At 50.6% G+C, this 21525-nt stretch overlaps 1 protein-coding gene across 2 annotated transcripts in view; it reads right to left on the bottom strand.

Moving 5' to 3' along the window:
- Nucleotides 1-5926: 5926 nt before the first annotated feature.
- RNLS (renalase, FAD dependent amine oxidase) overlaps nucleotides 5927-21525 on the bottom strand; it is a 277111-nt gene continuing 261512 nt past the window's right edge. Inside the window, exon 7 of one of the 2 annotated variants that reach the window (XM_072803699.1) lies at nucleotides 5927-6453. In XM_072803699.1, the coding sequence (XP_072659800.1) occupies nucleotides 6394-6453 (60 nt within the window). In that variant the 3' untranslated portion in view covers nucleotides 5927-6393. Of the gene's footprint in view, nucleotides 6454-15632; nucleotides 15660-21525 lie in introns of those variants that run through there. The other variant, XM_072803700.1, reaches the window with a different exon arrangement.

Raw genomic sequence — 21525 nt, 5'->3', positions numbered from 1 at the left:
TGTCCAGAAAAAAATAAAAATAATAAAAAAAGAACATGTCCAGTGTGTGATGTAGGGAATATAACAGATTTGTCATGTTTACATAAATCCCATTTTTCCTCTTCCTGTTCCTTCTCCTCTCCCCTCTCCCCGCCCCCTCCCATGGTTAGGACGTTGGGAGCAAAGAGTAAGAACATACACAGACCATCTAAAACACCCATCCCGGCCGTAACCGCTCCCTACAGCAGGAGATCCAGGCACCGGGTACCTTACCACGCCTCTGATATCCGTGTTCCCCGGGATGTTCTGAAGTTGTGAGCAGACGACCGTTTTACATGTGTAACCAGCCTCGAAGGTTACCTACAGAACAGAGGCTGCTGTTGTGATCCAATAAAGCTCACACGAGCTAGTCTGACACGTGCTGCGACTAACTTTTCCCCCCTGTATGGTAATTAGGCAAACACGATAAGCAGTCGACCCAAACAGGGCTCCGTTGTACTGTTTTGCTGCGAATCGTGGTGGGATGAGGATGGTTTCTGGGCAGGGGCACGAGAACGCCCGAGTCCTGTTCTCAATCAGCCTCCTTTACCCCGGTGGTCACAGAGGAAAGGACATGCAGAGAGCACAGGGATAGGTAGGAACTTTTTTTTTTTAATTTATTTATTCATGAGAGATACAGAGAGAGAGAGAGAGAGAGAGAGAGAGGCAGAGACACAGGCAGAGGGAGAAGCAGGCTCCCTGTAAAGAGCCCAACATGGGACTCGATCCCAGGTCTCCAGGATCACAACCTGGGCCGAAGGCGACGCGGAACCGCTGAGCCACCCGGACTGCCCGGTAGGAACTTTTCGTTAATGTTCATGACCGTGGACCTGAAGCCCATCGCGTGGCCCAAGACGCATCACTCGAAAACTTATAAAGTGAAACCTGTTAAAGCTTTGTACTTACTAAGAGTATCAGGGCTGCCCAGGGAAACAGAACCATATATCTTATAGGAATTAGTTACGGTGATGGGCAGCCACGGGAAGTCCCCCAGTCCGCCATCTGTAAGCTGGAGACCCCAGAACGCCAGCGGTGTAATTTGGTTCAAGTCCAAAGCCCTGGGAATCAGGGAAGAGGGGATGATGTCAATCCGGGTCTGAGTCTGAAAGCCTGACAACGGGGGGTGGGGGGTGCCGGCGCCTGGGGGCAGGAGAAGACCTCAAGCAGAGGGGGCAAATCTGCCTTTCCTCCACCGTTTTGTTCTATGCGGCCTTCAACAGATCGGATGACGCTCATGTGTATGAGCGGGGGTGATCGTTCCTTAGTCGAGTGATCCACAAGAGTCGAAACCCTTCCTGAAACATCTAGACAGACACACCCAGAGATAACGTTTCGCCTGCTATCTGGGCGTCCCCTTAGCCCAGGCAAGTTGACCCATTAGAATTAACCATCGCGATCAGTACTTGCGGGAGGTAGACTCTGGCGCCTCAAGATGTCCGCATCCGAATCCCCGGAGCCTGAGAGGATGCTGCGTCCATGTCAGGGGGGAATTACGTTTGCTAATCCGCTACCTTTAAGAGACGAACGTTATCCTGACTCCGTTCGTACGTGGGCCCACTATCCTTCAGGGCGAGGGATACGAGAGCTTCCAGAGCAGCTAAAGGCAGGACAGTGGACTCTCACCAGAGCCTCAAGGAGGAAACACGGTCCTACTGACGCTTTAATGGGAGCCCCATGGGGCCTGTTTTGGGTTTCCGACCTCCAAAACTGTAAGATAATGAATTTTTGTTGCTTTGAGCCACGGAGTTTGTGGTCCCTTGTTACGCAGCCACAGGAAACACTTAGGGTACTTGATGTTGGCCAGTGATTGGATTTTTTCCCTTATCAAGTGATATCCCTTATGAGGATCCTGTACTATCCTTCAGGGGGGACTTCAGAGGGATCCACATCACATTTACGTATCCGGCGTCTCCAGTGGATCCATTTTCACGCGACACCTGCCTACTGCTCTCAGGATAAACGCTGCACAGAGCAGTCAAGAGCACGGAGGCTGTTGTATCACCGTCTGACTACAAGCACCAGAATCCGACCGTCTACCTGCAGCAGGAAAGGGATCTGTAGGCAAGATATTGAGTAGTTCCCAGAATTAACCGGAAGGCTGGAGGATCAGACTCAGAAAATGAGCAGAAGTCGAGAAAGATCGGGAATCAGGCAAGAGAGCCAAAGCCGGCAAGGTTGAGAGGTCGCCCCGGGACACTCGGCGCTGGAGATACCAGGCTCCAGGGCCACCCCTGCGTCTGCGGATGATTGACTAACTCCCTGCCCTTGTGTCGCTGAAGACGCAAGTCCAACTGGATTCCCACGGCTCTCACAGACTCTACACTCTGCCTGCCACCAGGACCTATGCAAAGAAGAAGGTGTTGGGGCCCAGATAACTCCCCAGATGACAAATGTCCACTACACTCGGTTCATTCAGGGGCCCGTGACAGAGACCATAGTCTGGGTCGCTTCTAAACAACAGAAATTTATTTCTCACAGTTCCGCAGGCCACGAAGTCCAAGATCAAGGGGCTGGCTGGTGTCTGGTGAGGACCTGCTTCCTGTGTCATCACGATGGCCATCTTTCCACTGTCTTCACGTGGCAAGCGGGACAAAGGAACTTTCTAGGCTCTCTGTTATAAGGGCCCTGATTGCACCGATGGAGGTTCCACATTTATGACCTAATTGTCTCCCCAAAGCCTCACCTCCCACCACCATCCTATGAATCTGGGGAGAGGGACACAGACATTCCATCTACAGTCTTGAGTTTCCGTTTTCTTGTCCATACAATAGGGATGAGAAGTTCTACTGACTCTATTCCACCCCAAATGCAAGGTGCATCTCAACCACGGGAGCTCCTGGAAGTTCCCTGAGCACGGGCATGCGCCTTCGTGCCTCTGTTGCTCCTTCTGTCTGAAATGTCATCCTTCTTTAGGTGTCTTGTGACCTTCTACTCAGTCTTCAGTACCCAGTGTGCTAATCCCGGGCCTGTTCCCCTCATTCATTTTTTTTAAAAAAGATGTTATTTATTCATGAGAGACCCAGAGAGAGAGGCAGAGACCCAGGCAGAGGGAGAAGCAGGCTCCCTGCGGGGACCCCGAGGTCACGCCCTGAGCCCAAGGCCTACGCTCACCCGCTCATCTGTTTTTGTCTTCCTCTGCTCTGTCCTGTCTTGGAAGGACTGACCCAGCAGGCTGGGTTTTCTGGCCTTCTGGCTGCGTTAGGCCAACGGGAGGCCGTAGCAGAGGAGGTGGAGGCAGAAGACAGCGATCTACTCCGTCCCTTGGTCCTTGGGTAGTAGCTTCAGTCCTGGCTGTTTCTTCTTTCTGGAAGGCCTGCCTGGTTCTGCCTTCTGCTGGCGACCCTGAACCCCGAGGCTCACTCATACCCTCCGGCCCGGAGACAGCAGCACCGTGTTCCCTGCTGTTGCAGAGCCCCGGGCTCCCCCCGCCCCCCAGTCTTGTCTGGCTTCTTAGCAACTGCGTAACTTACCGTAACATACCGTTCTTGCCGTTGTGTCTCGGTAACTAATTCTCCCCCAGTTCGGTGGCTTCAAACCGCCACTGTGCGTCAGGAGTTTGGAAAGGCCCAGGGTGGTTGGTCGGCGGGGCCTCAGCGGGGAAGGCGAATCCCCGGGGAGACGGGACAGCGGGGGCCGGGCTGGCTCAGAGCGGGGACTGCCCACCCGAGCCCCTGCGCCTCCCGGGCACCGCGGCCCAGAGGATGGCAGCCCACCCGCGCCCCTCACTTTCCGTGTACCCGTCACTTTCCACCTTCTCTGTTGCTTGAAACACTCACCCCCCTGTCTGGATCCGGGGTGTGGGGAAGCTGGGGGTGCAGGCCACCACCCTCAGAGAAACTTGGGGTCCCGTTTCGAAGCCACCGCGCCCCAGGTTACCAACCTGCAGCGTGAAGCCGCTCCACTTCCCCGACTTAGAGTGTTTCCTGCTTTCCTGGCTGGATCCTGAGCATCCAGCTCCGTTACCATTTGCTCTATTACATTCCTGGAAGCCCCCCCCGCCCCCAGTCTAGAACTGGTGGCCCCCACCTTCGTGCTGCCATGACTCGCCATAACAATCGGACAAACCGTTGTCATCACTTGCAAGCTTCTGCCCCTGGCGAGGGCCGTGGGGTCCCGGAGGGGCCGAGACCCATTTGAAATCCACGTCCTCCCTTCCCAGACCCGCCGGGAGCGTGGGGGGCAAGGCTGCAGATTCGGCCGAGGGGCGCACATTTTACTCGAATCCACTGACCCCCAGAACCACGCTGGAGCCAACGCCTGCAGACAAGTGGCTGGAAGTGTCCACCGCTTGGCAAAGATTGTGACCCCTGGGAGGGAGCGGAGGCTGTGAACCCAAATGCCAGCAAAGGCTTCGTGCGTGTAAGTACGTGAAGCAGGTGGGTGCAGGGGGTGAGGCGGGCTGTGGTGACGTGGGCTCGTTCTCCCTGAAGACGCTGCCTGTATACAGCTAGACAGCCCTCGCCAGGCCAGGCTGCCTGTGAGTGAGACCCTGAGAACCTCGGGTTGTGTAGGAGAAGCTGCATTCTTAATTTTTTTTTTTTTAACGGGAGAAAAGCGTACGATTTTAATTTTATTTTTTACACGCACATGGGAATCTTAAAAAACTTTTACCTGAAGTGTCGTTGACACTCGATGTTGTATCAGCTTCTGGTGTACAGCGTGGGGAGTCGACCGCCGGATACGTTACAATACACTCGCCGTGGTAAGTGTGGTTTCCGTCACCGTGCAGTATCATTGCGTATTGTTGACTGTATTCCCCGTGCCGCGCTTGTGATCCTCGTGCCTGATTTATTTTATGGCTGGAAGTTCGAACCTCTTCATCCCCTTCACCTATTTTGCCTGTCGCCCTGACCCCCTCCTCTCTGGCAACCATTGGTTTCTTCTCTGTATTTATGACTGTTTCTGGTTTCGTGTTGTTACTTGTTTGTTTATCTATTTGCTTCTTAGATTCCACATATAAGTGACGTCATATGGTATTTGTCTTTCTCTGATTTATTTCACTTGGGACCTAGGAAGTACTATGCTAAGTAGAATCTTGATTACATATATTATATATATCAAGATATAATTTAATCTTATTAATTAATATATTATATTAATTTATATTATATTAATCAATTATTATATAATATACTGATATATTAATTATATATAATATATTAATTAATTAATATTAGTATTAATCAAGATAATATACATTACATATAATCAATATAATATATATTTTCTCCTGAAAATATTATATTATTTATAATATATAATATTATAATACAATACAATTATATAAATATATTACATATATAATCAATATAATATATATTTTCTCCTGAAAATATCATATTATTTATAATATATAATATTATAATACAATACAATTATATAAATATATTACATATATAATCAAGATAATATAAATATTTTCTCCTGAAAATATCATATTATTTATAATATATATTATAATACAATACAATTATATAAATATATTACATATATAATCAAGATAATATAAATATTTTCTCCTGAAAATATCATATTATTTATAATATATAATATTATAATACAATACAATTATATAAATATATTACATATATAATCAAGATAATATAAATATTTTCTCCTGAAAATATCATATTATTTATAATATATATTATAATACAATACAATTATATAAATATATTACATATATAATCAAGATAATATAAATATTTTCTCCTGAAAATATCATATTATTTGTAATATATAATATTATAATACAATACAATTATATAAATATATTACATATATAATCAAGATAATATAAATATTTTCTCCTGAAAATATCATATTATTTATAATATATATTATAATACAATACAATTATATAAATATATTATATTATATATATAATCAAGATAATATATTTTTTTTCTCCTGATTATTAAGTGTGGTGGATTAATTCAAAAGTCTTAAGGCTCTTGTGTGGGCCAACAGCGTGCAAGCCAAACCAAACATAACCAAAGGTGGGGTTCGTCGAGGGCGGCTCCTTTGTATCCTCCGATTTAGAGTTCCTTGGGAATAATCCTCAGGCAACTTCATTAACCCAAACTTCAATGACCCAAGATCATCGTCCTAAAAATATAATTTGTGAGGGAGGCATGTAAGTTTGCTAACTAGCTAGATGCTAACGAGTCTAACAAAACAGGCGATAATCTCAGAGGATAACATAGTAAAATACACTCGACCTCGTTCAATTTGCTTTGTTTTGCCAGCCTTGATTGCTTTAAAAGCTGCAAACCTGAAGTCCACAAGAGCTTTATCTTTTGAGGACAAACTATTTCCTCCATATTTTGCAGTTGATCAAATGCTTGCATATTCGAGGAAGAGATCAGGCCGTTATCAGGAGATGAGACGCTCTTCCGGGCCCTCCTGAAGGTGACGGTGACCGATGCCTCTGACCTACGTACGGAAGAGAATATAAACGAAGCCTGGATAACCGCCGTCTAGGGTTTGGCTCTGCCGGTGTCCCACGCACGACGCCTGACATGCGGTAGGCCTCATGGGTCGTACGGGGAAGAACAAGGCAGCCGTGAGCCCTTGGACAATTCATCTAAGCCCTGCGTGTCTCTGCTCCCTTTACGGGTAACCAGAGAAATTTGAAACAGTCACTTCACTTTTATTAACTTTCATTATCCTGGTGAATACACCCGGCACATGCCCGGCATCGTAGTAGTCAGGTTCTCGCTTCGTTTCTCTGGCCGCAGCTCTGCAATCCTACAAACAGGGGTTCCAATCATAGGGGAACCCCTATGACGTCATGCATCGGCTGCTGACGTCACTACCTGGAGGCATCTCCACCCTCCACGTTTGAATCAGCGCTCGGGGGCTCCTCCCGTTTCCGTCACCTCCCCCTGCAGACCTGTTCCCCTCTGTTCCCTCTTCTCCTTCTGGCCTGTTGTGCTGAATTTCTCCCTCCTCCCGTCTACCGGCACGCGATAGGCCCCCGGGATCCGAAGTGCTCTCCAGGTGGCTCTGGAGAGTTCCAGCACCCAGCTCACACGGTCCTCTGAGCCACCAGAGAGTCAGGTTTTGTAATAATCCCTGGACGAAAGCCTTTGTTTTCACTTCTGTGTGTCCAGCTGCCCACGGCGCCTGCCCTTCCCGGGGACACCCAGGGGCGGCCGGGCGTCGGGACAGAGGTGGGCCCGAGGCCGTGTGGGGCCTGCGGCCTGCGGGTCTGCTTCCCACCCTCACCGGCCCACGTCCGCCGCACCTTCCTGTAGGACTCTGCACGTCTGGCCTTTGCTGCGAGACACCTTCTCTGGCCCGTTACGATGCCATTGAGTGTCATGAGCCGTGTCCGGCACCCTGTCCTTAACCCCATGGGCGTGGGCCCCCTGCGCTGTCATTGCCTCCTGGGGCATTTCCCCCCCGTCTGGACTCGACATACCTTGGGTGAGGACTGATCTGAGTCCGCCTTCTGTGCTCCGCTCCTAGCCCACTGGCGGGCACCGAGTGGGGCCTGGTTACGGGGGACTTCAAGGAGACGACGGCCCCCGAGGACTCGGCAGGTCTGCACGTCACAGACCGCGGGCCCGTGGCTGTGGCCAAACACTGCTGAGACCACACGAGTTAGCGGCGTCGACCGCAGCCACGGGCGGAGCAGAAAGGAAGGGTCTCTGGCGCCAGAACGCTGGGTCTTCCCCCGCCTGGGCCGTGAACGCTCCCCCAAAGCCCTCAGGCTGCCCTGAATCCTCCTGGAGCTCTGGCCGCGTACAGCTTTGCTGGAGATAAAAGTGTTTACGGCAGCATCTGGGCGATGGCTCGGGACAGCCAGCTTGAGCAATCCCACAAAGAGCGCTTCTCCTCCGCGACCGGGCTGCGGATGATCTCACTTCAGAGCCTGGCCCGGCCAGGCCGGGGGCGCAGGGCTGTCTCTGGGGTAGGGGGCGAGAGTTGCTTCACCCGTCTTTGGCTTGAACATGACCGTGGCCATCTGTCCTCCCCGATCCCCGAGGGAGGCGTTAGAAGGAGCAGCGCACTGACGTTCTGGCTGAAGGAAGGGCCACGTGGACAGACCGTCCTCGGCTTCTCCGCTGCATCCAGAGGTGGGAGCTGCGCCCAGAGTTCTTCACGGGCTCCACTGTGCCGGGCTGGGGAGCATCTGCGTCGTAGACGTGGATCCATAGGACATCTGGGGGGACCTCTGGAAATTGGCAGCCGCCTGGCCCTGAAAACCGTGCGGCATCCTCTCGTGATGCCCCTGGTGCCCTCTGATCCCCAAAGGAGTTCTCGGGTGGCTAGCTGCCCTTCCTCCGGCCCGGAACTCACCGACATCCTGTGAAAATACGACCGAGGATGCCGAATTCGGAGTCAGCTTCCTGCCTCTCCAGGAGCAGGGGCCTTCGCATCCGTACCCTGCGAAGAACGGCAGCTTGCCTCCGGTGCCCTTGGTCCTCGCCGCTCCCGCGTCCTCCCGTCCAGGCCTGGATCTGTCCCCCGGGGCCTGGCTCTGGGCCAGCTCCAGCTAATCCTCACTAAGGTGTTAGGTGGCAAAGGCTCCAGGGTTATTAATCCTTGTGGGAGCTTTGCACGTTAAACAAAACTTTGTTATGAACTCAAAGGGCATTAAAAACTCATCACCATAACATGAAAACCATTTCTTTATTATGCTCCCTGTAACTCTTCACCCTCAGAAATGAATGTCTTTATGATTATGACCTACATGCAATACTCCGCCGGGGTTTCTTCCTCCCGCGCCGAAGTCCATTTCACACATTTCTAAATATCCCGTTTCCATCCTCGTGATGGCTTGAGGGGAGCTCTTGCAGCATCTGCCCACCCTGTGATGACCGCCCCCCGACCCAGTAGCGGGCCTGCGGGGGAGGGGTCCTCCGGGTAGCCGTGACCTCGTCGCCACCTGTGCCTAACCACGGCCGCAGCTGAACGAGCAGGACTAGCACCGGATTCAAGGGGAGCCAACCTCCCTCTTCCCCCGACAGAGGAACGCCAGGAAAAGAACACTCATCTTGGGCTCCTCTGGGGGCAGCTCAATCTGCACCTTGTCGGTTGAGGAGCCGAGAGGACGGTTTCCCCAGACAATGACATGCAGAGCAGGGCGGAGGCGACCATGCCTCCCCGGGGCCCGGGTACGTCCCCGCTGCTGGTGTCCAGGAGACACACCCGTATGTTTTGATGAAGCCCGTGGGCTTCTTCTTATCACTTGCAAACTAGAGTCCAAACTACTTACAGTAACGATGATAATCGAGAGGCTACGCGGAACCTTTGCCCAGAGACTTTACTCACATGGGCTCGTTTAATCCTTACAGTTACCTAATAGCTCGGCCCCGAGATGTGGGATAACTTTCTCAGGAGATCCACCCTAATGACTTCCTCACTGGGACTTGAACCCCGATCCGTCTCATGCTACAGTCTCCGGCCTTAACTATCGACGACCTTGGTGGGGCGCGCGTGTCATCCCAGAAGTGGACAAGTGGAGGGAAGACTCAAGGCCTTCCTCTATCAAGGAGTACACATCAGCCAATCCAGTGTCCGGGTCGGGGGGGGAAAAGGAAGACATTAGGAAGTGGGAACCACCACCTGCTCAGACCCCTCAAACAACCACGTGGGGATGCTCTTCTCTTTGTGTCCTAGCCTCGAACTGCCGGCACCTGGGCTCAGGCACCTCAGCCAGAGGACTGCCCTCCCTCCAGTAGCAAGAGAACTGAGCGTTGACCCAGTTCCCCGAACAGCCGCCATCCATTTGGGATGGTCCAGGGCGCCTCTGTGAGGCCTCTCCTCCTGCCGCTCACCTGTGCCTAGACCACCTTTCCTTGCTTCCAGACATTATCTTCTTAAGCTGTTCAGACTAGTGCCAGTCGTCTGTCTATAACACGTCAGTTGGCCATCGTCTACCGCCCTAATCTTGGGCATGCCCGATGCATCAAATGCCGTTTCTGCCCCCCTGAGAGTGCTCAGTGGCATCTGAGGATACTCCCTAACGATACCACATGTCGGTACCAGATGAGAGGCACGCCAGCTGTCTGGGGAGCTTCGGGGAGGGGGTAACGAGCTCCATCTGCGGGACTGGACTCTGGAAGCTGTGAGGTGTGGTACTAACCCGAGGAAAGCGAACTCACCAGCTTTAGTCCACTGCGGTAGATCACCTGGAGGGAGCCCACACTGAACCGCAAGGCTGTCTTGCCCTCAAGGGCGCCATGATCTCAGGACCTGATGGGATGGGTTACAAACCCCCTCTGGACTAAGGATTGGCAGGCAATCCTTCAGGGGTATCGCCCTCAGCCCAAAAGAGAGTCTCGGAACAAAGGCCTCGCTTCGTGACTCTCCAACAACAGCACGTGTCTTCAGAAGCATCAGCCCAGTGGAGGAAAAGGATGATTTTCCACTTGCTGGATGTCTTCAGAGATGGCAACCACGGACCACGACTCTATGCAGAAGTTACCTCCCTCCAGGATGGAGCCAAGTGGTAGCTGGACCAGAAAGGCAGCTCAGGGTAGAGGATAGAGTGTCAGGAAATGCAGATAAAATGACTCCATTGGGAATATTTTTTAATTCCAGGCAAGTGATTGGATAGGAAAACAGTGAGTGTTCCCAGTGTAAAGACTTTCCATTCGGGTATTGATCTCGCAGCCATTCGGAAGCCGTTTTCAGGGAAATGGTCACTCTTTCCCTTTACATAATGTTCATAAATGTGCGGGCAAATTATATGTGTCATAGATGAAACTGCCAACCAGAATACCACCCGGCTGTCTCATGTGAGCTTGGTTAATGGGTCCGTGTTCTCCAGCGAGCATCGCAAATCCACATAATGTTCCCGAGTGCTAAATTTGGAGCTCTGATTTAGCTGACAGATGTTTAAAATCACATCGAGTTGGACAACTCCCTGAGGAGGACACAGCTGCAGATGTGAAAGAGAGCAAGTTATTTCCAGTTAAGGTCGGCGGGAACTCAGCCTGAAAACCTTCCGTCTCCATCCGCCTTCTTCAGACAGGATGAGATGGGTGACGTTTGCATTGCTGATTCCACCCACCTTTGCCCAAACCTCACCCCCTTGTGGAACTGTTGCCAACATAAATGCAGATGTCGCATGTTGGGCAAGTTCTGGGTGCCCCAGCCAGCCTTCCTTGAGAGAAAAGGGGCTGTCAGCCCCCTAAGAAGTGACACAGAGCCACATTTTAGAGCCCACTTTGTCCCTCTGGTGGCATCTTAAGTCTGCAAATGAGAATGATTTCGGAATTTTTCAGCTCAAGATCAGGCGTCCATGGCTTGGGGGAAGCTGAAATTCATGTGCTGAAGGAGGGACAGAGAAGAAATTCTTTCTCCCCTCCCTCCTCTGACATCCAAAACAGTTCCTCCTTCGCTTCTTAAAAACAACAAATTTAAAATCATCCTAGAATCTTCTTAACAAAATCACATATTTTAGACTTGTTTCAAGACTCAGACTGAAATGGATTTGTTTAAAAAAAAATTGTCTGTGCATTTGATGTGGGAGACTAGTGACCTTTGGTATTTTGTGTGTGTGTGTGTGTTTTTAAAAAAAAAACGTTTGATGTCTAAAATTTCCCTACTGAGCTTGTATTGTTTCTGGTCTCCTTCCGTGATCTTTCCATCCTACATCATTCCCCACACTCAAAATCAGTTCTTTATTTACTCAACAGAGGTTTTGACATAGTTGTGAGCTCATCGCGATGGCAGCTTCGAATCAATGCAAATCACATTATGATGTCAAAATTGATGTGATGCGGGTGTAAGTTAAATGATGGTAAAACGATTTTAGGACAGAGCCCAATAGACGCTGTTACGCTGTCAGGGGAATGGCAGGAAGGGAGTAAAAGAAGGTGTGCTCCATCTGTATCAGGGAGTACTGTGTGCGCAAACACTTCACTCCCAGCTTCGGGTTCTTATAAAGTCATCCTTATGAGCCATAAAATATCATTGGTAGAAATTGATGGGCAAGTGGCTCGGGTGACAGAATGGGTTTGGCTCACGATTTTCATGTGCTCTGTTGAACAGATAGTGTGTCAAGTGCGTGACAAACTGGGAACATAGCAAACTCATCCAGTGCCCATTAATCCTGGGAGCCTACTTTGTCGATGGTCAGGATGGGAGGCGTCTCTCTGGGAAGAGGAATTCAGGCAGAGGATGAATAAGAAAGGCAGGACTAGATGCTAGGGCCAGTGGGAGAATCTCGGATGGGTTCCCTTTTTTTTTTTTTAAAGATTTTATTTATTTATTCATGAGAGATACAGAAAAAGACAGATAGGCAGAGACACAGGCAGAGGGAGGAGCAGGCCCCATGCCGGGAACCCAACGCGGGACTCGATCCCGGGTCTCCAGCATCACGCCCTGGGCCGAAGGAAGGCACTAAACCGCTGAGCCACCCAGGGATCCCCTTGGATGGGTTCCTATGCCAAAATTTGTGAGGACTATACTTCCTGACTTCCTGGAGAAGGTACCTTTTACTACATGACTCAGTCTACAACGTTGTCTTTGATGTATGGATTTCCATAGTCGGGAGTGGAAGATTACATACGAATCCATTAGCATGAACAACTTCAGAAACATTGGAGGAAAGAGGCAAGTGATTAATTCAAAAAAACAGATCTAGAATATTTGGTTTGTTACAACAAAAACTTATTCTTCTACCTAAAAAAAAAAAAAATTCAATAAAATAATTGAATCACACGCGCATAAACACAGGCCTCCTCCCAAAAGAAACTTCAATGGATGAAGGGTCAGGAAACTATATAATTGACTAGGCAAGTTCTCTCACCTCACCTCTGAGAAATCGTAGTATTTCTGGGAGAATAAAATGCATCAATAGACACAGACAGTACTTTGAGAAGTTGAAAGGGAGTCTGGAATGCAAAATGTTACTGCCATTATTCTTGGTACGACATAAAGGGTAGTTTATAAATCTTGTTGACTGACTGTGATATTAACGGTAATTCCTGTAAGAGAGTCTTTTATGCATACATTTTCAGAAGACTTTGGACACTGAAGATAAATGTTTACGACGATGCATTCAGGATTCTACTTAATAAAATCTAATTTGACTTTGGAAAGCACAGTCGTTAAAGTCCAGTTTGAATCCTGATTCCACAACTCACTTGTTCTGACTCCTTTGGGAATATTAGTTAATTTCTCTGAGCCTCAAAGGCCTTGGCTGTAAACAGAGGATGTAATAATTAGCCTTCCTCGTAGGGCTGTAGTGAGACAGACATCATATGATGGGTATTCACTGTGTAACCCTGCTACGTATGGGAATCATGGCCACTCACTTCACTGGGGGATCTCTAAGCGAAGTGCAGTTATTGATGATCACAAATATTCATTCTTTTGTACCAACGGGCAAACTTGGATAATGGGGAAATGATAAACTCAAAGCTGCCAGGTGAAGTGAGGTGATGATTAAGAACAAATCCCAGGCCTAAGATCTGGCCATTAGGTCATGATAGAAACCATTTAACGAACTTCTGTGGATGTAACTCTTACCTTAGGAGTGTTCGGGGCTTATGATGTCTGAATGTCTGAGAACATAGGATCATTTTCTCACCAGAGACCTAGGGACCCTTGGCACAGGAATCATGAGGAAATGGGAAAAGAAAGTGGAGTCTCTAGTGCTCTGCTACTGGTGAGCTCACATCCCTCAAGCTAAAGTGCATTCTGGATGCCCCGGGTTCTCCTGGACATTCGTCTTGTGGACTTGATTCCTTTTCTAATTCTTTTTTTAAAATATTTTATTTATTTATTCATGATAGAGAGAGAGAGAGGCAGAGAGAGAAGCAGGCTCCACGCCGGGAGCCCAACGCAGGACCCGATCCGGGGACTCCAGGATCACGCCCTGGGCCAAAGGCAGGCGCTAAACTGCTGAGCCACCCAGGGACCCCCCTTTTCTAATTCTAAATACAAAGGTAACAGTCCACAAAGCTCTTAGATAATGATTCCTTCCTACTTAGCGTTAAAGTACAGTGTGGAGCGCATCATCTACAGAAGGACTGATTTGTTAAAGTACCGAGGGGTTGGCTAAGACAACGGGCTGGGAATCACGTCCATGGGTCTCCCCTTATGACCAGTCAGTAAAGTGAAGTTACCAAGGAAAAAAGGAGTTTCCAAAGATTCCCACCCACCCCTAGCAGAGTGAAGAAGACAATCTCCATTTGCAACTTGGCAGAAGTCATCACACCAATATTTACAGGTCATTACTTTACATTTTAATCAGAGCCAGAAAAATGAATACTTCCACAGATGAAAAGGAAATATTTGACTTACCATCACCACAGAGGAGTAACCTCCAGTGCTAAACCTAACACATTTTCTCAGTTTATTATTATTATTATTTATTATTATTTTTGTTCATTTTCTCAGTTTAAACGGATTTTCAGGATGTGCACTTACGGGTGCAAAGGCTATGCATTAAGTCCTACATGGAAACGGCTTAAATGTGTGTCTCTGGAAACCAGGTGAATGAATCATGGTTCATCTGCACAGAAGTTTCTACCTGTAAACTGAGTAAGGAACATCTCTACGCTTTTTAAAAAGATTTATTTATTTATTTGAGAAAGAGAGAGAGTGCATGCATTCCTGAGTGTGAGCAGGGCGAGGGGCAGAGGGAGAGAGTCTCAAGTGGGGTGTGGACCCCAAAGCGGGGCTCTATCCCAGGACCCTGAGATCATGACTTGAGCTGAATCCAAGAGCAGGATGCTCAACTAAATGGGCCACCCAGGCGCCCCAGGTCTCTATACTTTTATCTACAGCTACCAACTGAATACATTCTGAAATGAAAGGCCAGGTACCTAACCGTGTGTTGAGTATGCTAATTTCCCCCAGGTGTATGGGGGGATAAAAATGCAGGCACGGAGTGTACACAAGATGAGGCAGATGTGTCTCTGCCTCATTCTCTCTCTCTCTCTGTGACTATCACAAATAAATAAAAATTAAAAAAAAAAAAAAGATGAGGCAGAAATGTAAGCAAGAATTTTAAGGAGAACGAGAGTGGTTGGGGCCTAGACAATGTCTACTACGTATTTAACTGTACCTTAATCCTTGACCCCCAAGCGCAAAGAACACGTCCTCCGACTGTGCCTTGGTCACCTTCTAATTTCTTGAGCAACAGATTTGCTCAAAAGAACAGGAACTACGAAGATGAGCAAACGCGGGTTGGTTTCCTTGAGTATCACCACTTCCTCGCGATACCTTTGTGATTTTTCTCTCACCCAAGCTGTGCAGACAGGCAGGTGTTATTTATGGCGGGCGTAAAACCTCTCTTCGCCCAACGCAACCATGGCAAGGGCTTTGTCAACCTGAACTCCTGGAAGGATGTAACCCATATGACAACCATATGAAGGCAGCTATTATGGGCCCATTTTGCGGATGATAAACCTGGGACTCCCAGAGGTGCAGGGATGTGGCCACAGTCCTAGAACAAGGCAGAGCTTGGATTGGGACTCATTTGGCTTTGAAACCGTGCTCTTAAGCACTAGCTCGTACTAACCTGACTTCCAACCTGGAGAACACTGTACTTTCCAGCCTTCATGGAAGGGTCCTTGGGCTGAGTTAGACAGACAATGGTCCTTTCTTTAGCCTTGGATTTCTGTTCCCTTCATCCAACCTGATTTCAGTGTTTTACCAACTCATTGATACCACTGCAAAAAAAAAAAAAAAAAAAAAAGAATTTTTTTTCTTCTTCAAATAAAAATTTCTTTAAGGAAACCAGAGCAGGCCTTAGGACATTGTGCTAAGTGAGATAAGCCAGACGGAGAAAGACAAATACTGTAGGATATCACTTAGATGTGAAATCTAAAACAGCCAAACTCATAAAAACAGAGGGCTGGGGGGTGGGAGAGTAGGAAAAATGTTATTTATTTATCTGCTATGTGCAGATAAACAAGTCCTGAAGGTCTAATGCACAGGGTAGTGACTACGGGCGACAATATTGTAGACTTCAACCTCGCGAAGAGGCTGGGTCTTTATTACGCCCACCACACACAAAACATGACAACGACGTGATATGATCGAGATGCGAGCTCACACTGCCGCCGTGATCGCGCCGCAATACACGAATGTGTCACATCGACACGTTGTACGACGTTATGTCAGATAAGAATCGATCAGGCTCAATAAAAACGAATTAAAGACGTAAGAAAGGGAACCGTAACAGACAAAAAGCATTTGCGTTTGACATTCAGTGAAAGATACCGCGTTTGCTGAGCAGAAAGCAAAAAAAAATAACTGTTTTAATGACCTTAGAAAACCTTACTGCACACGCACACCCCGCTGACGGTCTTTATCGCCTTTAGGAAAAGACAAATGCTTAATGCGTAAAAACCTTCCAGGGTTGCTGTTGAACAGACCCCGGCACCGAGGTAGGATTAGGAAACGGATGAATCAGAGGGTGGGGGGAGGAGTCGGAGGAGGACTTGCCTCGCTGTACTGCAGTAGCGAACATAAAATATGAGTGATTTGTCGCTTTCGACAGAGACAGCCCTCCCGTCCGTGCCATGCGTCCGACGTGGGTCAGCAGAGGGTGACTGAGCCTTCACCGCCTCGGGACCTTGCCCGCCCAAGACTAGGCCTTAGGGCCCGCCTCTGCCGAGGAACGAGCCGGTGCTCGCTGACCGTCGTTCACGGACGGGATGGAGCTCGCGTCCGCCTCCATTTCATCAGTCACGGCGGGTCACGCGGCCACACCTGCCTGGGAGAGCGAGAGATCTCGGTGGACACTGGCAACACCACGCGTTCCCTTTAGGATTACTGCACGGATTAGACGTTAATTATCACTATTCCTCTCGTTTTTTCAGTACTCGCAGGAGGCCAGGCGTTAGATGCTTAGAGAAGTGAGCAGCGCCGGACCCCTGCCTTTGAGCAGCTCAGATTTTAATGGACGGAACACGATGAAACCGAGGACCCAGACACAACGTGTGCATGCCCAAAGCCCTGGCAGCCGGGCCCTGAGAAAAGAGAAGAGGGAGCGAATTACGACTTCCTGGAAGGGCAGGTGGGGGACGAGGGGCCTTCACCGGAAGCTTCCTTATGAGGGTGATGCTTCTGAGTCTCGACGAATGAAGGAGCTCGTCTGGTGGCAACAAGAAGAGAAGCACTGCAGCTGGAGACAAGAGCTTACCCAGAGGCCCAGAGCCGTGACAGGTGCTGTGGAATGAGCGTGTGTGTCCCCCTCCCCATGTATGGAGCCCTGATCCCGAGTGGGATGACGCATGGAGGTGGGGCCCTTGCAGGGGGGTCACTGGGCCTTGGAGGTGCAGGACGCGCTCATGAACAGGATTAGTGCCCTCGTAGGAGGAGTCCAGAGAGCCAGGCCCCTCTTCCCACCTCGTGAGGAGCAACAAGGGGTGAAAGACGCTGCCATCAGCCCCCAACCACGCTGACCCTCTGGTCGCCGACTGCCCGCCCCAGGACCCTGAGCAATAAACTTTGCTTCCTTTGTTTCTACGACGCCGGGTTACGATGTTCTGCATCGCAGGGTAGCAGCCCGCGACAAGACGGGGCAGCACGGTGAGGGTTTCCGGTGCCCACCGGGCGCGTCCACGCCGTGCACACACCTGTGCTCCCGGTGCAGGCCGAGTGATGCTGCGCGCGGCCCGGCCTGGTCACTGAGCGGCGTGGCGCAGCCGAGTCCTCCGTCCGTTTGTTCTGTGCACGATGCTCCTTGGCTCTGTGACCCTTGGTACCTCGGGTCCCGCTGCCCACGGCTCTAAGTGAAGGCCTGGAACTGGGCGACTTTGGAAGTTCTTTCAAACATTGGAGTTCGAGGAGCGAACGTGACTCACACTTGCACTGGCCAGGATGCCTCGCCGAGCCGGTTTCCCGGGTGATCTTATACACACATGCACATGCGCACACACACGTGCTCCACCCCCCGCCCCCCTGGTTTCCCCAGACACCGTTCCTGGGGGGTTTCTCGTTTTTCAGGGGGAGCACACCTCTCAGGTACCCACACTTCGATGATGGCTACAGAAGGGTAATGCTTAGGACAAGCACTTCAGTTCAGACACTGTCCCGCTTATCCTCTGGGCTTCAACATTTGCAATCTGGGGGGGAAACAGCTACTTCCTATCATTAAATCACACAGTGTCAAGGTCTTCTATATCTCAGAATTGCTGATTTGACGTGAAATACGGTTTTGTTCTTGCACTGTTCACAGGTGCCAAAAGAGGGGTCTGACCTAAGCATTAAGTCTGTGACTGACGAGACGCCTACCCAGCCTCCGTGCGTGAGGCCTTATCCAGACTCTGAGGGGCGCCCGGGGCCCTCCGTCGGTTCAGCCCGACTCTTGACTTCAGCTCAGGTCATGATCTCGAGGTCATGGGACCGAGCCCCAGGTTGGGCTCCCTGCTCTCCCTCTCCCTCTGTCCCTGCTCATGCGTGCTCTCTGGCTTGCTCACTGTCTCTCCAATAAATAAATAAAGTCTTTAAAAAAAACCTCGACGTTGCAATTCTTCTACTTTATTCTGGGCCTGTGTTCATGCCTGGCTTACCTGGGCTGAGTGAAGCATCGTGCTGCAGGGATGCAGAGAGCGCATTCCAGAGACACGACGTTGCATCTCGCAGGGCCCGGCTGTCTCATCTGAGGAGCGGCGGTGGGACGAGGCCTTCGACCAGCAGTGAGAACAGAGCTCCGAGCAGGGCCTGACGCAGCAGCTACGAACACACTATTGTTAAGAAGTCGCTGTGACGTGGCACAGTGGAGACGCAGGGATCGCACGGGGAGAGTTTGAGTTTGAGCAGGGGCGTCGGGTCGGTGAGTCAGACGCCGCAGAGTCACGTGGAGGCTGCAGGGGGGCACGCGGGTCCCTGCGTGCCTGCAACAGCTTTGCTCATCAAAGTCGGCTCTAAAATCCTGCACCGGCTCAGTTTTCATACATTTGGATTTGAAGCGTGGCTGTTTTTCTTACTACGAATGCTGTTGGCGAGGACATGCTCACAGTCAAAGCGGATGCATGGCAGCTAAGGGAGCATCAGCTTCGGGCTTCCTCAGGCGAGGACCCCGTCTAAAATTTTATTTTATTTTTAATGAGGGCCGTGCCCCCTAATGTACAAGCCTCTGGCCCCCCAACAACGGGATCGCCCCGATCACCTATTGGGTGATAGGAACGTGGGGGCAGGTTACGGGTTCTGAAGTCAGAGCGGCCCTTGCTGCCTGGGTTAGTTTAAGCCAATTATTTCGGCACCGTGGCCTCGTCTCTCCAGCAAGGGTCGTGGAAATACCGTCCTGACGGGGCTGTTCTCATTACAAGGTGACACCACGTGGCCTGCACGGTCAGTATCAGTCGTCACTGGTTTCTCTTCCCCTTTGGAGCTGGAGGAGGGCCCGGGGCTCAGGGGCGGCCTGAGCAGGGCTTGTCAGCCGTCCCGGGAGGACGCGCGTCGCGCCCACCTTGCCTTTGAATCCTTCTCCCGGCGTTTCCCAGCAGCCGCAGCTCGTGTTAGAGAATCACGGGGTAAACCTCCCGCCGCAGAAAGGGTGGCGTTTCGGAGGCTACGGAAGCTCCGGGGCTTCTTGGCCCCCCGAGGGCCTGCGTGACCGTGAGCCGAGAGGCCCCGCGTGGGCCGGAGGTCGCCTCCCGGGGGGTCACCTCCACGTGTGGCCTCCAGAAGCTGCTCGGGGAAGGCGGGTGGCCGGTGGCTGGGCGCTGCACGGAGCAGACCGCGGCCCGAGGGCCATTTCTTCCTCCCACCGAGACGTCTGCGCTGCTGCGCAAGGGGCCAGCCCCACACCGCCTCGAGGTTGCCCCATCCTCCTTCTCCTCCGCTCCTTTCAGAGTTGTCACACCTGCACCCCTGGCTGACGCTCTCCAGGCCTGCATCTGCCCCCGGCGCTCTTTATCGCTCACGGGCATGGCCCTTCCACATCTAATCGCATCTCAGTGTCTGCTTTTCCGAGCGCCAAACCGATGCACCACGCACCCTATTTTTAATGAACTGCAAATCTCATGGAGTGAAGAGCCTGGCAGTCGGAGAGCTAGTCGAGGATGCTGCAAACCCAAGAAGCACCACAGAGGCGAGGCTGTGCTGGGCGGAGGGGTTGGGTCCCCGGAGGAAACGCTAGCGGCATCTCCTCTACCCCTAAGTAGCAAGTCCATACACCCTCCAAACTGTAGGTATTTGAACGGTACAGTCAGACCTTCACATTTTGGGTTTGAGGACATTTCAAAAAGGGTGACCAATGATGGAAAGGAGACATAAGAAGGGGGGATGAGGGGATCCCTGGGTGGCGCAGCGGTTTGGCACCTGCCTTTGGCCCAGGGCGCCATCCTGGAGACCCGGGATCGAATCCCACATCGGGCTCCCGGTGCATGGAGCCTGCTTCTCCCTCTGCCTGTGTCTCTGCCTCTCTCTCTCTCTCTATCTCTCTCTAAAATTTTATTTTATTTTTAATGAGGGCCGTGCCCCCTAATGTACAAGCCTGACTATCATAAATAAATAAAAAAAAAGAAGGGGGGATGAGAGGGGGACATAGAGGATCTGGATCTGGAGACTGGGAAGGGTAGGCGTGATCCGGTATCCCTGCAAGGGGCTCAAGGGCATCATTGGAAAGGATGAGAGCCAGCCAGGACCTGGCTGTTCTTGCAGAAACTTAGATCTCTCTCTCTCTCTCTCTCTTTTTTTTTTTTTGAGTTTTTTTTTTTAATTGTTTATTTCAGAGAGAGAGCAGAGACAGCACAAGCGGGGGGAAGAGGGGCAGAGGGAGAGGGAGAGGCAGGCTCCCCACTCAGCAGGGAGCCCAACTTGGGGCTGGATCCCAGGACCCTGAGACCATGACCTGAGCCACAAGCAGATGCTCAGAGCCCCCCCCCCCCCCGCCCAGATGCCCCCAGAAACTTGGATCTTAAGTTTAGTTGGGAGGGAAACTAAATCCTGTGGGTTGGTAATCACAGGGACAAGCTTTGGTGCGAGATTTGCCTGTAAGCGGGAACGGTCCTACGTATGGTTGGCAGCGGGAGGCACTGGCGATGGCGCCATGTTTTTATTAAGTGCTTTTCATAGACTTTGGAACTTACATTTCCGAATGTTCTCTCCTGCTTCAGGCATGTGGTTGGGAAAAAAAGCAACAGCCACTGACCAGATAAGGTCCTAATATGACACGGGGCAGGGAAAGGGTGGACCCCGTGGCCCCCACATGTTGTATCCCTCGATCCCTCTCTCTTTCTCACTGGAATGAGAGTCTCTGAAGGACAAGGACAACATATGTCACTTTTGTCCTCCGTGCCTACGTGGCACCTGCAATATAACAGCCGGTCTTGGCTACGGGATCGGGTGCTCTGGGGTTTAAATTCCATCTCTGACACTTTCCAAGATATTATGACATTAGTCACGTCTGTTTCTTGTCTGTAAAATGGAGATAAGAGTACTAATGAGGGGCACCTGGGTGGCTCAGTGGGTTAACCGCCCGACTCTTGGTTTTGGCTCAGGTTGTGATCTTGTGGTTGTGGGATCGACCCCAGGTCCAGCTCCTCGCTCAGTGTGGAGTCGGCGTCAGATTCTCTCTCCCTC

The sequence above is a fragment of the Canis lupus genome, chromosome 27 (genome assembly GCF_048164855.1).
Source record: "Canis lupus baileyi chromosome 27, mCanLup2.hap1, whole genome shotgun sequence".
NCBI lineage: Eukaryota > Metazoa > Chordata > Mammalia > Carnivora > Canidae > Canis > Canis lupus.
Note: the sequence above shows the minus strand (reverse complement) of the source record. Positions and strands in the feature narration are given on the sequence as shown.